This window comes from Eurypyga helias, unplaced genomic scaffold, assembly GCF_000690775.1.
Source record: "Eurypyga helias isolate BGI_N326 unplaced genomic scaffold, ASM69077v1 scaffold32880, whole genome shotgun sequence".
NCBI lineage: Eukaryota > Metazoa > Chordata > Aves > Eurypygiformes > Eurypygidae > Eurypyga > Eurypyga helias.
Window position 1 is genome coordinate 1 of NW_010227008.1, and position 12,961 is coordinate 12,961.

Sequence of the window (12,961 nt, forward strand, 5' to 3'; positions counted from 1 at the left end):
GGGCGGGGGGGGGCGGAGGTGGGGGGCGGGGGGAGGGACCGGGTAGTTTTTAAAATCACACCCGGAGCTCAGGGACCGGCCCCACCACCCCCTCTGCTCAGCCCCAGGTGGGTGTTTCCTGCCCTCCGTGGCTCCAGGATTAAAATCTGAACTGTTCCTTACCCTTTTCTCTTTTCGTATATGTATGTTTGTGTCATGCTCACCTATAACTACTCTTTTTTTTTTCCTCCATACGGCATCTGACAGCCCCACTATGGAGAAACAGGGCCTGTGTCGCTGAGTGGCCCTGAGGACGTCTGTGCTCCAGAACACGTTGGTAAGGGCGGCAGGATGCTTTTCCTGCTCAGACGTGCGCTCAGTCACTTGTACCCCCATGCAAGACCCCCGATTGGCATGTCCCCTCCACCCTTGCACTCCCCTCCGGAGCCGCAGCACACCAGTTTATGGAGGCAGAGCTGTGAAGGGCGAGGGTAAGCCCAACCTGCGTGAGAAAACTGTGTCACACGTGCCTCTGCGCAAAAGCATGCACACAGGTATTTACGGCGTACCTCAGGCAGGGTGCCTTCCCACCCTGCCTCTCCTCGCCCCCGCGCAGTTCTACCAGTCGGCCTGGCTCCCCGCGGGCACTGCGCCTCTCACCCCGCTGCGAACCTGCGCCTCTGTCCTGCTAATGACACAGCAGCCGAGCTGCCACGGGGACAACGTGACTCCAGAAGCTGCAGCCTGGAAAAAAAAAAAAAAGAAACCAACCAAACAGCCCTAAATGTGCACAATCAAGTGATGAGTGTTTGTATTTCTGATGCTTTGAGGCCAGCTCACAACCCTCCCTCCACATAATATTCGGGATGTTTGGGAAGGGGTATTTTTCTTTTAATAGGATGGCGTAGTCACAAAGCTTTAAAGAAATAAACGAGTGAATCGTCTATGGTAATAGCAACATGCTACAAACGGGGCACAGTGAGGAAGTTCAAGTCTATTTTTAAGCCTGCCTGGCAGCATGTAGGTACAGACAAGAGCCCGTGACCCTTTCTGCCGTGCTGAAGCCATGGCCACGGCTGATGTCTCTCTCCCAGTTCAATGCCAGAATCGGTTTTGCTCCCTAACGAATACCATGGGAAGACAGAGAAGCCTCAAGCTGTTTTGAAGATTGTGCAACTATGCTTGGGAGCCTACCTGCTTCTGCCTGAGTGCTTTCCTCGCTCACATTTCACAGGATGCGACAAGAAGGGAAATACAACCGAATCAAGCGGCCCCGGTAATTGGACTCAAATCCTTCGTATGCCCTGGGGGTGAGGTGGGTGCCTCTCAGATAAGCAATCTAATCAGCTTTGCACTTCTGTCCCATCTGGAAACAGATTGTTGCTGAAGTACACCACCTGTGAAGCAAGCTTCGGGTTTTTTTTTGAAGATAATTGTACCAACAAAATCAGGGAGTGTGAATTTGCCTGAGGTAATAAGATCTCTTTATTTTTATTCCTAGTTAATTCGTTTAGCCGGGGTGATTTCACGCCAGAATGCAGTCTCCAAACAAGAAGGACGATTGTGCTTCCTGCGCCACGCTTATGCATGGTGCCTGCCCAGCAGATCGACTGCTGCGACAAAGAGCCATGAGCCACTCCAGACACATGGGCAAGATAAGGAAAAGGCTGGAGGATATCAAGAACCAGTCTCCGAAGTTGACAAAAGTGGATTTCAGCCACAACGAAAGCATAAGGTTGGCCACCGACGCCTTCCTGGACGGTGGGACAGAGTCTTACCTTGAAACTTTAAGCAAAGAGGGCGAGGTGGATTTCCTCTCCTCAGTGGAAGCTCAGTACATCAAGGATAACGCCAGGGAGTCCTATTATGCGCAGGAGCCCCTGGCCACCGACGGGGCAGCTGCATCCAAGCAGAATGATGCTGGGTCGCTTCCCTCAGGGACTTACTTCCCCACCATTTCTGACAGCAGCGAGCCAGCTCTGCTGCACACATGGATTACAGCGGAGAAGCCCTATTTAAAGGAAAAATCCACCGCCACCGTGTATTTCCAAACAGAGAAGAACAGCAATATTAGGGACATCATACGCCGGTACATCAACAAGACCACTCAGGTATGGCAGCATGGGGGGGTTGGGGGGAATTGCTTTTGCCTCTGCGCTCTGTTGTCTTCCTGCTCTTAAAAAGATGAGGTTAACCGGGTGTTTGATCCAACCCAGCATCGTGCATTTCAACACAGCTTTGCTCTAGAGAGTGATTGTAAAGAGCCTGTTGCTGAAGATAGGCGATGCTTTTATTTCTTTGTACTCACACCAACACGTTTGCTTTATGTTGTTGACCTGAAAAAAAAGGCATTACCACCTTCTTTTACAGTCTCATTAACCTGGCATAGCAAGCGTGCCATGGAAAGGGCAGCTGGGCTCTGCCCCTTCTTGTGCATCGCCAGCAGGATTTGCTCCTTTCATACCATTGCTGGGGTAGTGAGAATTAAGTTAAAACGAGCTCTGAGCTGTTGGCAAGTGGTTTAGTGGATTTGTGGTAGATGTGGCTGAGGGGGAGCCTGGAGGAGTTCCTGTGTGTCTGGTGTGCCAGCAGCTGTCCTCAGAGGAAGTAAATTATTCAGAAAAAACGACCTTTCATCCCTAACACATTGTCAGTATCACTAAAAATGCCACGTGGGCTTCATGCCGAGACTCTGCGGAGTAACTTGGCACGTGGGAAAGGTGCATTTGATGCCCCTGACAACAGACAAAGTGACAGGGGGGCCGCAGAGAGGTGCCAGCCACGAGCCAGGCTGCCCACGTGCTGGGAAACCAGAAGCTGAGCAGCTGGAGGGGTGACAAAAAGCCTTTGTCACATGTGTTCTGGCAGCTCTCCTGTTTTCCTGGATAAATACTATGTGACATTTTAGGGCTGTGTTTACCATCATCCGGGAGTTTTCCCCTTGTGTGACCTCAAGACGCCAGTAGCGGTTTCAGGGGGGAACGGTCCGGAACAAAACCAGGCTATAGTGCCTGCTGGCCAGCACAGGCTGCAGAGCCCGCAGAGTTACAGACTTTGGCTTTGGTATTCCCTGAAAGGGGCAAGTGCTGGGTCTGGTAACGCCGAGTGTGTCCGCAGGGAAGAAGAATCCCCATTGGTAACTGCCCTCTCAAAGGCTCTGAGTGCTCAGCACATCAGAGGAATTGTGGATCAGTCATTTTAGAGTTGGCAGCATCAGAAAGGTACAGTAACAGAAGAAATGTCTCTGGGATACTAAGATAAGCATCAGGTGAAGTATCAACCCAGGCCAATTTTTTGTCCCAAGAGGAGAAAGCTTGTAGGGGGAAAGTGGGAAATATGGTATAAATCCATGGGTCACATGACTTTTGTAACCATCTGATTTACATTACAAGAGGGTGCTAGAGCAACACTTAGAGTATAAATTTGGCAACTGCTTTTTGAGTACAGTTTTTCAATGGCAGCTTTTATTAATTAGTATCTGATAAGAATCCATCCTGGGTAGCCTAGTATTTGTTCTATCCATTAATGACTTAAAAACCAGAATAAAGACTCTGTGGGTGACACCAAACTGCCAAGGATTGGCAAATAGTACTGTCATCTTGACACATTTGTGGAATAGGCGCGAATCATAAACTGAACTTGGAGCAAAAGAAGTGAGAAGTACTGCAAGTTAGAGAGGGAAATCAGGTGCAGAAATAGAAATTGGGAGCAGCTGGTGAAAAAGCAGTACTGGGGAGCGGTCTGGAGCTACGGTGAGGCTGGATGTGGTATTGTGCCGTTTCAAAAGACAAGGTGAGTTAACAGCAAGCATGGATGTGTGATAATGGCCATAATTGTGCTACTGACCTAGCACTGGCAAGGCCCTTGCTGAAACACCAGGCTTTGGCAGCAGGAGGAAGGTGTGGGATCCTCAGTGCTCTGCAGATCATTTGGCTTGCCTCAACAGGATGCTGGCAGCGCAGGATGTGCTTGGTCTTGTAGGATTTCCTTGTGTGGGTGAAGGGAATAAGCTTGCTGGCAGGTGTGGGCACAGGCCTTGGAGTGAGATTCTGTGCGAGCTAGAAGCAATTAGTAAGACAGATCTGCAGAGATACTGTAAAGTTTGTTTTGATTGGAGATGATAGCGTGTGAGTGCGATTATCCAGGGTTCCCCATCTAGTCAATGGAGAAATAGGCTCCTTCTGAAGTTAAGTCAGGTATTAGCTGGGCAGAATTGCCCTGGGGAGATGATTCCTTCCATGGACAACAGCAGACGTCAGTGAAGACCAGCACCTTCACGAGGCTGTGCCCAGTGCTGAGCTAAGGGGAAAATCCTAGGGGCTAAGGGAACAAGAGATTTCCAGAGATGGCATTAGCACATCTAATTCCCCTCTGAAGATGCCTGTGTTTTTCCATGGGTTTTATGGGAAGTTGAGGCATTTCCAGAGGGAACTAACCTTGGAAATCTAGCCCTGGTGCTAGGGGCTAGAGTATGGAAGGGGTGTTATATCATATTTACAGTTTCCTCGATCCACGCTGGCTGGAGACTGAATTTAAGTAGTTATTGGGGCTTTTATGCCCAGTCCTGAGACTTTCACACACTGTCCTGCCAGTTGTGAGTTGGGAAGCATGGATGGATGGTTAAATTGAAACAATCAGTTTGTATATCATTATTTAAAAAAAAAAAAAAATGGAGCTGTTGGGCTGTTGCCCCACCACCAATGACAGAGTGAGGATTTAAAGTCAGGACCGTTCCAGGCGTAAGTCATGACAGAGAAAGCGTCATCCAGTCATTCTTGCTAAATGCATGTGACGAAAGCTCATCAGCTGTTTGGCAAGGGCTATGGTCTCTTCTTTTAGCTACATCCTTATTATTCTCTGATTTGTGCTCCAATATGTTTTCTAGTGCTGAAATCTCACCTACAAATCTCTGTGTCATCTTCTGGTTTATGATTCAGAGAGCTTAACTGAAGTGCGTATGTTGCACGTTATATTGGTCTTATGTGAGCAATAAAACAATGAGGCAACGTGTCTCATCGATTTACTGATGCAGGCACTTAGGGAGAAAACCAGAAGAAACATCCACATACATTTCTGAAGATTTAAGTTTGTTGGAATATATATATATTTTTTTTTGTTTTAAATAAGCTACATTTCGGTGGCCTCACAGGCAACCTGAAGTTATGTAAATTGACTCTGCTAATGCCTCTGCTTTTTACCCCTAGGTGCTAGCTATTGTGATGGACGTGTTCACAGACACTGAGATTCTGTGTGACCTCCTGGAGGCAGCTAACAAGCGCATGGTGTTCGTCTACCTGTTGCTCGATCATGGCAACATAAATCTCTTCTCGGAGATGTGCGACAAATTACAAATTGCTGAGGATCTCTTCAAGGTACCGTGGCTCTGCGAAGCTCTTAGGCTCAGATTCGTCTCCCTAACCTTAAGATAGGCACTCTGAGCTAGAAGCATGGTTATGCTAGGGTCAATCCATCTGGGAGTTGAAAAGGAACGAGAGATTTCCAGAGGTGGGATTAGCACATCTAATCCCCAACTGAACATGCTTTTCCATGGATTTTATGGGAGGTTGAGGCATTTCTATTAGGTCCTCAGACGCAACTAACGTGGGCCCTGAAGTCTTAAACCAGAGCTGGAGTCCCCTGGTAGAGGTGCGTAACGTAACCGTTACAACTGCTTCTTTTCCAGCTGTGGGCTGGTACCGCGGGTGGCAGGCACACAAAACTCCCTTGCATGGCAGTGCTGTGGTTGCAGTAGGTGGTTTCTGATAAAGCCATGTTGTTAAAGCTCTGCTTTCACATTTAGCTGGCTGTTAGCTTAGTCTGCCTTCATCTCTGCTGGAGGGAACTGAAAATAACCCCCTCGGGACCATTAGAGCTGTTGCCTGAGATGCTGGAGGGCACCCATGGCATCCTCACGGGGGTGGCTGACAGCGCAGAGCCAGTGGCTTTCTGGAACAGCAGCTGGAGGGCAGGCAGGAGACATGCACCAGACACCTGTGTTCCACTGCTGAATTCCACCTCAAATGTATAAAGAGACTGAAATGAGTAAAACATGCTCATGACAGTGTTTGCATGTCGGTAAATCCCCGCTCCTTAGGAAGAACAAGCCTGTGCTATTTATTCTAAGTATGCTGCTACAATACACAGGCTTCAGCGATGTGTGAGCCAAACCCTTGGTGCCACTCATTTACTAAGGCCTTGATTCTGCACAGCGTGTGCAGAGTCGGGCCTGGCCTGCCTTTAACGTGCTCGCTCAGGTACAAAGAGCACAGAGCATCGCGTGGGCCAAACTGACCTGCTTCTCCACTCACACGTGTACCTGCATCTGATCCCGCAAGCCGGCATCCGTCTGGGCTGCACAAGAAGAGCAGCGTCTATGTCCTTGTGGGCCCAGGTGGACTGGAAGAGCAGAGCTTTTGCCCCACTGTGTCGTGCCCTAGCCAACGTAAACCAAGAGAGCTTACAGCTACAGCAAATTGTTGCTGGGGTGTCGGTAATTTGCAGCTACGGACACGTCTTGTACTCGTTTGGGTAAGGGTAGTAGCATCAGTTTTGGTCACACAGCTCCATCTGCGTGAATTTCCATGCAGGTTTATACTCCCAATGAAACAAGCAACGCTGTGGCAGTGGGAGAGCTTGGCTAGGCTTCCTCCAGCCACAGACCTTGGAATGTAACATCTAGAGTCCATGAAGAGATCGTTAATGGGCACGGGGGAAGTGCAGAGCTGAAGCAGTGCGGGGAGAGGGCCCTTTCCTTCTGATGCTTAATTTATAAGAAAAGAATTCACACTGTTCTTTTTTTGTGTGTGTTACAGAATATTTCAGTCCGCAGCGTCACTGGAGAGGTTTACTGTGCAAAATCAGGCAGGAAATTTTCAGGACAGATACAGGAAAAATTTCTTATCTCTGACTGGAGATACGTGCTCTCTGGATCTTACAGGTGAGACAAGCCATTGCAGTTCATGTCTAGGTGCTCTTTTATGATTTTGAATACTACCACACAAAAATGTGCCAGGGAAGTTTTTGTACAGGCGGGACGCTTTTTTGAACGAAACCCCCTCGTGTTTTCAAATACGTGCCGTTTTTCAGTGGTCCGATTAACATGCTTTAAAGCTGATGTTTGTTCTTTATGGAGCGTCGTATTTCATCTAAATGTTCAGAAATTAACAACTTTGCTGGTGCAGCCCTGGAGCAGAACTGGAAATCCGGATAGTTTAGTATTACGCTTTCCTGTTTGGGTCCTCAGATGCTGTGCTCATGAGACGTGATACGTTTCCATCTCCCTTGGGTTCCCTTAATGTAGAGTATGTCCCTCAGCTTATCTGAGGGTTTGTTCTCCGTGTGACAAGTTTAGTGATTAAAGGGAACACACAAATATTTCAGGCGCTTAGTGGGTTTTTTCTTGTGTTTCATTAACAGGTCGGCAGTCTATGCCACTGTTGTACCTTCCCTTTCTGTTTGCTTTTGGTGAGCTGAATCTGTAACCCTCCACTTTTGTGCTGCTACAATCATTTCAGTTAGAGGATTGTAACATCTCAATAACTGAGTTTTAAATTAAGATCTAAGATCCTCCAGTTAGGGGAATTTCAGGACACTCGGAGCTTGCATCAAATAAAGAAAGTTTCGAAGCCTCACAACTACCTAGATAAGCTTCATAAATGCCTGAAGTGTATCCTAGAAACCCAGATACAAACAGACGAGAGAAAAAAAATTACAGAGGTGATTATTTAATTAAAAGGATGAGCTTGTTTTTCTTAATCCTAGTTTATGATTCAGAGGCTTAAATGCCTCTCGTCCGATAAAACTGTGCCGCCAGGAAGATGAGATAACTACAGTCACGAAGGTAAAGGTGAATGCGTGGAGCTAGCAGAGGCTGCAGGAGCCCAGCTGTCCACCCAAGTGGGCATCAGGCAAGAATAAGCAAGCACTCAGAGGTTTTTGTGTTACTGGCCACTCTGTGGTTTTCTTGTTTGTTCAGGTTTTTTTTAATCCCTCACCAAAGGTTTGTAGACAGGCAACAGCAAATTTACACGGAGAGTAGAAGTGAAGGATGTGTGGGAGAAGAGGGACAGAACAAGATCTGTTTTCTTTAGCCAAGAAGCTTTCTGTTGGCTTCTCTTTTCAACCCTAAAAAATCCCCCAAAACCCCCGAAGTCTTGTGCTGAGTCACTTCTGTCACTCTACTGCTGTTGCAGTATCTTCCAACCTCCAGAGCCTTCTCAAACCACATAATCCCCGGCCCAGCAAGCAGGTGGAGGGGGTGGTGAGGAACAAATCTGTACACCCTGTCACTTCAGCGTGCTCAGCACCAGTCTGCCGATGCACACGGGCTGTAGCTGGCTATCCGAACCTGGCATTGCTGCAGGGTTCTGTTACCCCTCAACCTGGCCCACCAACCTCTGCAGGGAGAAACAAGGTTGAATAAAACAGACTCAAACCCTTCTGCAACGCATTTGTTGGAAATCTAATTGGAATAATCTTAAAACTAATTCAGAAGATCTTCAAACTAAATACAACAGCGGGTTTCACCTAAATGTGCTGTGCTCTGCATGACTTTGTGATAGCGGCTGGGGGAAATAACACAGCCCTTCGGGTCATACTGCTCTAAAAGGGACCCTGGCTCATCGCCTCTAACCAGAGTTTTTGGGGGAAGCATATGTTTGGCTAATGGACAGTGAAGAGGACCGAAGCTGGCATCTAGTTAGAGGCAAAGGAACCACCATCGGGTCATCTCCTGCACTGGGGTGCTTTGTAAAACCACGTTAAGAAGCCCTTGCTTGGGTCAGTGTGGCTAAGCGTAGCCCTGCCACACCGGGCAGGCTGGAGCCTCTTCAGCCACGTGTCTGCACAAGCGCAGGCATGAATGGGTGGTTTAAGCTACAGCTTTCCTCTCAGTTTTTACTGCCAATGTCTGTGGTGGGGGGTTCAGATGCAGTATTTCGTTCTGCTGTCTCTGTGTCGCACTACTCTATCCCATGATAACTGTGTTACTCCTTTTTTTTAAAAAAAGTTAATTTGAAGTTAGGTAGTGCATGAACTCAGTGCTCCTGAAGAAGGCAAAATCAGAACGGAAAGCACAGACCTGGGCCCTCAGGGGCAGCTAAGTACCTGCCCCGCTGTCACTCTGAAAGCCACCGGCCTCTTCAGAGCGGGGATCTACTGCCCAGCACCGGGGTGCTTTGCAGGCAACACTGACGTGCAGGTGAACTCGCACCCCAGCTCCGCTGGAAAGCCCGGTCCTTCTGTTCCAGATCAAAAGCGCGTGATGCTGCACGTTACGCAGGGGATGAGAGCGTCCCTGACAACAAAAACACAAGGCCAGTGCAAGTGGAGACTGAACAGGAGAGGAAGGGTTTGATTTGGATAATCATAAGTGAGAGGATCCAGAACAGGACATAGGTTGTGGGACAGAGCCCTGGCAAGATGACAGAGAAGTGTCTATTAATGGCTCAATTTGATGCAGCTTTGGCCCAAGCTAGGCAGTACTTCTGCATGCTTTCTCTTCTTTCTGATGTGCTTTGCTCAGAGGCCTGGTAGACAAGTAATCCTTCTGGGCAGACAGTGACAATAACAGACTTCTTTGAGCCTTTCCCGAAAGAGCACTCGGAATTGTAAACTGAGGAGCGAAATGGGACCTGAAACCTAAGCAATGAATTTCCTCTCAGAATGAAGCCAGTGAGAACCTGTGAAGTCTTTGTGTCAGTCCTGCTTTGTTCCTCAGCAAAGTGCCCAGAATGCAAACTGCTGTGACTCACTACGGGAAGCTTACAAACGGGGGTCTCGCCTCGTTACAGCTGACCCATTTGCCATCAGCCCAGGGAGATCTGTGGGCTACTCAGTGGCTCCAACTTCCTCTGCCTTACAGGGGTTAGAGCTGAGGTCGATGCTCAGAGGGCTGGAGTCCCTCTGCTATGGGGACAGGCTGAGAGAGTTGGGCTTGTTCAGCCTGGAGAAGAGAAGGCTCCAGGGAGACCTTATTGCAGCCTTCCAGTACCTGAAGGGGCTACAAGGAAGCTGGGGGGGACTTTTTACAAGGGCCTGTAGTGACAGGACAAGGGTAATGGGTTTAAATTGAAAGTGGGGAGGTTTAGTTAGATATCAGGAAGAAGTTCTTTCCGGAGAGGGTGGTGAGGCACTGGAACAGGTTGCCCAGAGAAGCTGTGGATGGCCCATCCCTGGAAGTGTTCAAGGTCAGGCCGGATGAGGCTTTGAGCAACCTGGTCTAGTGGAAGGTGTCCCTGCCCATGGCAGGGGGGTTGGAACTAGATGATCTTTAAGGTCCCTTCCAACCCAAATCATTCTGTGATTCTCTGATGAGCCACAAATAAGTGTGTCTGTCAGGTCCTCCAGGAGGTGTGAGTAAATTACCAAATTGGGTGCAACTGTTTTTTTCCTCTGGTTTTGTTGTATTTTAAAAGCCGTTTATAAGAGTAATAGATTTTTATTTCTCTCTAAATTTTCTTCTATAAACCAGATCTGTCTGTAGCACACACAGTATAAACCTGCCACTCCACACCTTGGCTCTTCCGTGAGTTTGTAACCTTCAGCGTAGACACCCCAGACTAATTGTGTGCGTTTTGTAGTTGTGCCTGGCTTCTTATCGCCTGGACAGCTAGAGGAAGGACACGCAAAGCTTCCCAGAGTGCTTCCTAGTGAGTGAAGGTGACGTTGAGCCAGCCCAGCAGACGTTGCCCGCCCGGCGGGGGTTAGCTTGCCGTGCTGCTCACCCGGGCTCACAGGGTTTGTCCGTATTCCGAATGATTTGAATGAAGTGGATGAGAAGTAGCTGTATTCTAGCAACTTCGTGTACGTTTTCATGTGCAAGCATGCAATGTAGTGCATATTGTAGGGTTGCCTTGGGGCACTGGACCTTCTTCACTCCTCCCCTTGCTCCTGAAGCAAAAGCATAAAACCACTGTGCGCCCTAAACCCAACCCTCTTCAGGAACGCTCCGAACAGGCAGGTGTACATCACCGATCTTTCTTTCCCTCCATGTCATCAGGCCATCAGTCCCTCAGAGGGCTCAGTCCCTCCCGGTTTCACGGGAGTTTTGTCAGAACGTGATGAGATTTGACGTGCGCAGGCCTAAACTGAATCTGGCTCCCGGCAGTCCTGGTGCCAAGCCAGCGTAGCTAACGAAGTCATGCAGGAATCACCGGGGCAGTTTTGCCAACGCAGAGTAACCTGGGATTCAAACCTGCTGCTGCCCCGCGTCCTCTGCTGCGCAGCTCGAAGCCGGCTCAGCTCAGGGAGCAATTACACTTCGTTCTCTCAGCGATGCCTCAGAGAAGGCAGCCTGTGCAGCACAGCCAAGCTGGCCTGTGGTTTCCTAAAGCAGCACGAATTTATGGTTGCCAAGTGGATTAGGGAAGCACATCAAAGAAAAATCATTTAAAAGCTATGGGGTATCCTAAGGTGTGTCTCTACCAGAATGAAAACTGTTGCGGCGTTTCTCCCTTCCTCCATAGCAAAGTGGTTATTTTTATTTTTGGGGGGGCTGTAGGAAATGTTTATAATTTCATTTTCTCTGTAGTGAAGGAAATAAGCATTTGTCAGGTGTGGTGGTTTGTTCTGTGGGAGTGGAATGTGATGAGGAGGTTGGGTTTTTATGGGTTTCTCTTGACCAATGCATAAAAAGTATGGCAAATGGAAAACAAAGGATGGCTATTTTTCACCAGTCTCTCTATCGTCAGTTTTGAGTGGGGGAGAGTTACAGGCTGGCACAGCATCCTGGGGGGGAAGGTGCAGCCTGTGTGTGCGGGCACACCGTGGCGAGACCCTGATTTAAGCACCGTGCGTGGAAGAGGGGTACCCAAAATAGGGGTCTGAACTCCCTTCCATGGAAGAGACCCCCAGAGCTTGGGTACTGCACCTGACATTGCGTCCCACAGTGGATCTGTGTCACCACTCCCTTTAGGAGGTTGTATAACCCTGCAAGGTTTCTGGAAGGTTTTAGAGGCAGCTGCAATAACAAAGCTTGATCCAAGTCAAAGAGCACTGATGTGAACTGACCTGAAATTCAACTGCGACGCCATCTTCATCCTGTGTTTAGCGAAGCTTCAGCAGTAAAACACATTTGCCTTTCGCACCAGCCCTGCGGGGATCTCCAGTTCCCAATGGCTGACGTTGACGCTAACCTTTACCTTGTCTGTCCTTGCAGCTTCACGTGGTTATGCGGCCAGGTTCACCGCAACCTCCTCTCCAAGTTCACAGGTCAAGTTGTGGAGCTGTTTGATGAAGAGTTCCGACACCTTTACGCGCTGTCCAAGCCAGTGAGGGGACCGAAGTCTCCGCCGCGCACCATGCCCTTCCTGTTCAGCAAGAGCTGGGCCCGCCCGCGCAGCCTCCCCGACAGCAACGAGGGGAGCGCTAACACTCTTCACCAGCCTCTCAGCCGGCAGTACCCACCAGACCAAGCAAACCCCAAGAACTCTCATGTTTAGCAGCAACTTCACGCCCCCGTCACCCCTCCACAGAGTTAATTCCTTCCACAGCTACGTCTCGTTCACACCCCCACCGACGCAGGCGGCCATCCAGGCTAACTACTACCAGCCGCCCTACGTGGCTGACAGCTCCGCGGTCCTGTACAACAACATGAACGTTTACAGACCGATAAGACTGAGACAAGAGGAACCAAACAGGACGGGGTTAAGCTCGCCCTGGAGATGCCTCCACAAAGCTAACCTTTTTGCATAATAACCACTCGGGTTGGAACTGCAAGTCAACGTGGTAAGGACCTGTTTAGCAATCGCTTGTGGACTGATGAATATAGAAAACCTGTATAATACAAAATGAGGATGATTTCAAGCCTCTTGTTTTGTTTTTGCTGCTTATGGATGCTTCGTTTCCCTAACTAAAAGCCAAGCCTGCTAACGTGTAAACCTTGGGCGATCCCGAGAAGCACACACCTGAATAATGCTGCTCACGGTGCAACGCTGGTGCTGCCTAGTGCCTCTCCTGGGTAGCATGTTTGTGTAGCAGTAGG

The 12,961-nt window shown here is 49.0% G+C and overlaps 1 protein-coding gene across 1 annotated transcript; it reads left to right on the top strand.

Annotated features, from left to right (window-relative positions):
• The first annotated feature begins 1,514 nt into the window (after positions 1-1,514).
• LOC104512230 (protein FAM83A-like) lies at positions 1,515-12,672 on the top strand. The gene is given in 5 exon segments (XM_010155137.1): positions 1,515-2,090; positions 5,184-5,351; positions 6,792-6,916; positions 12,137-12,352; positions 12,354-12,672. Coding segments are annotated over 5 exon segments (1,404 nt in total).
• Positions 12,673-12,961: the final 289 nt, after the last annotated feature.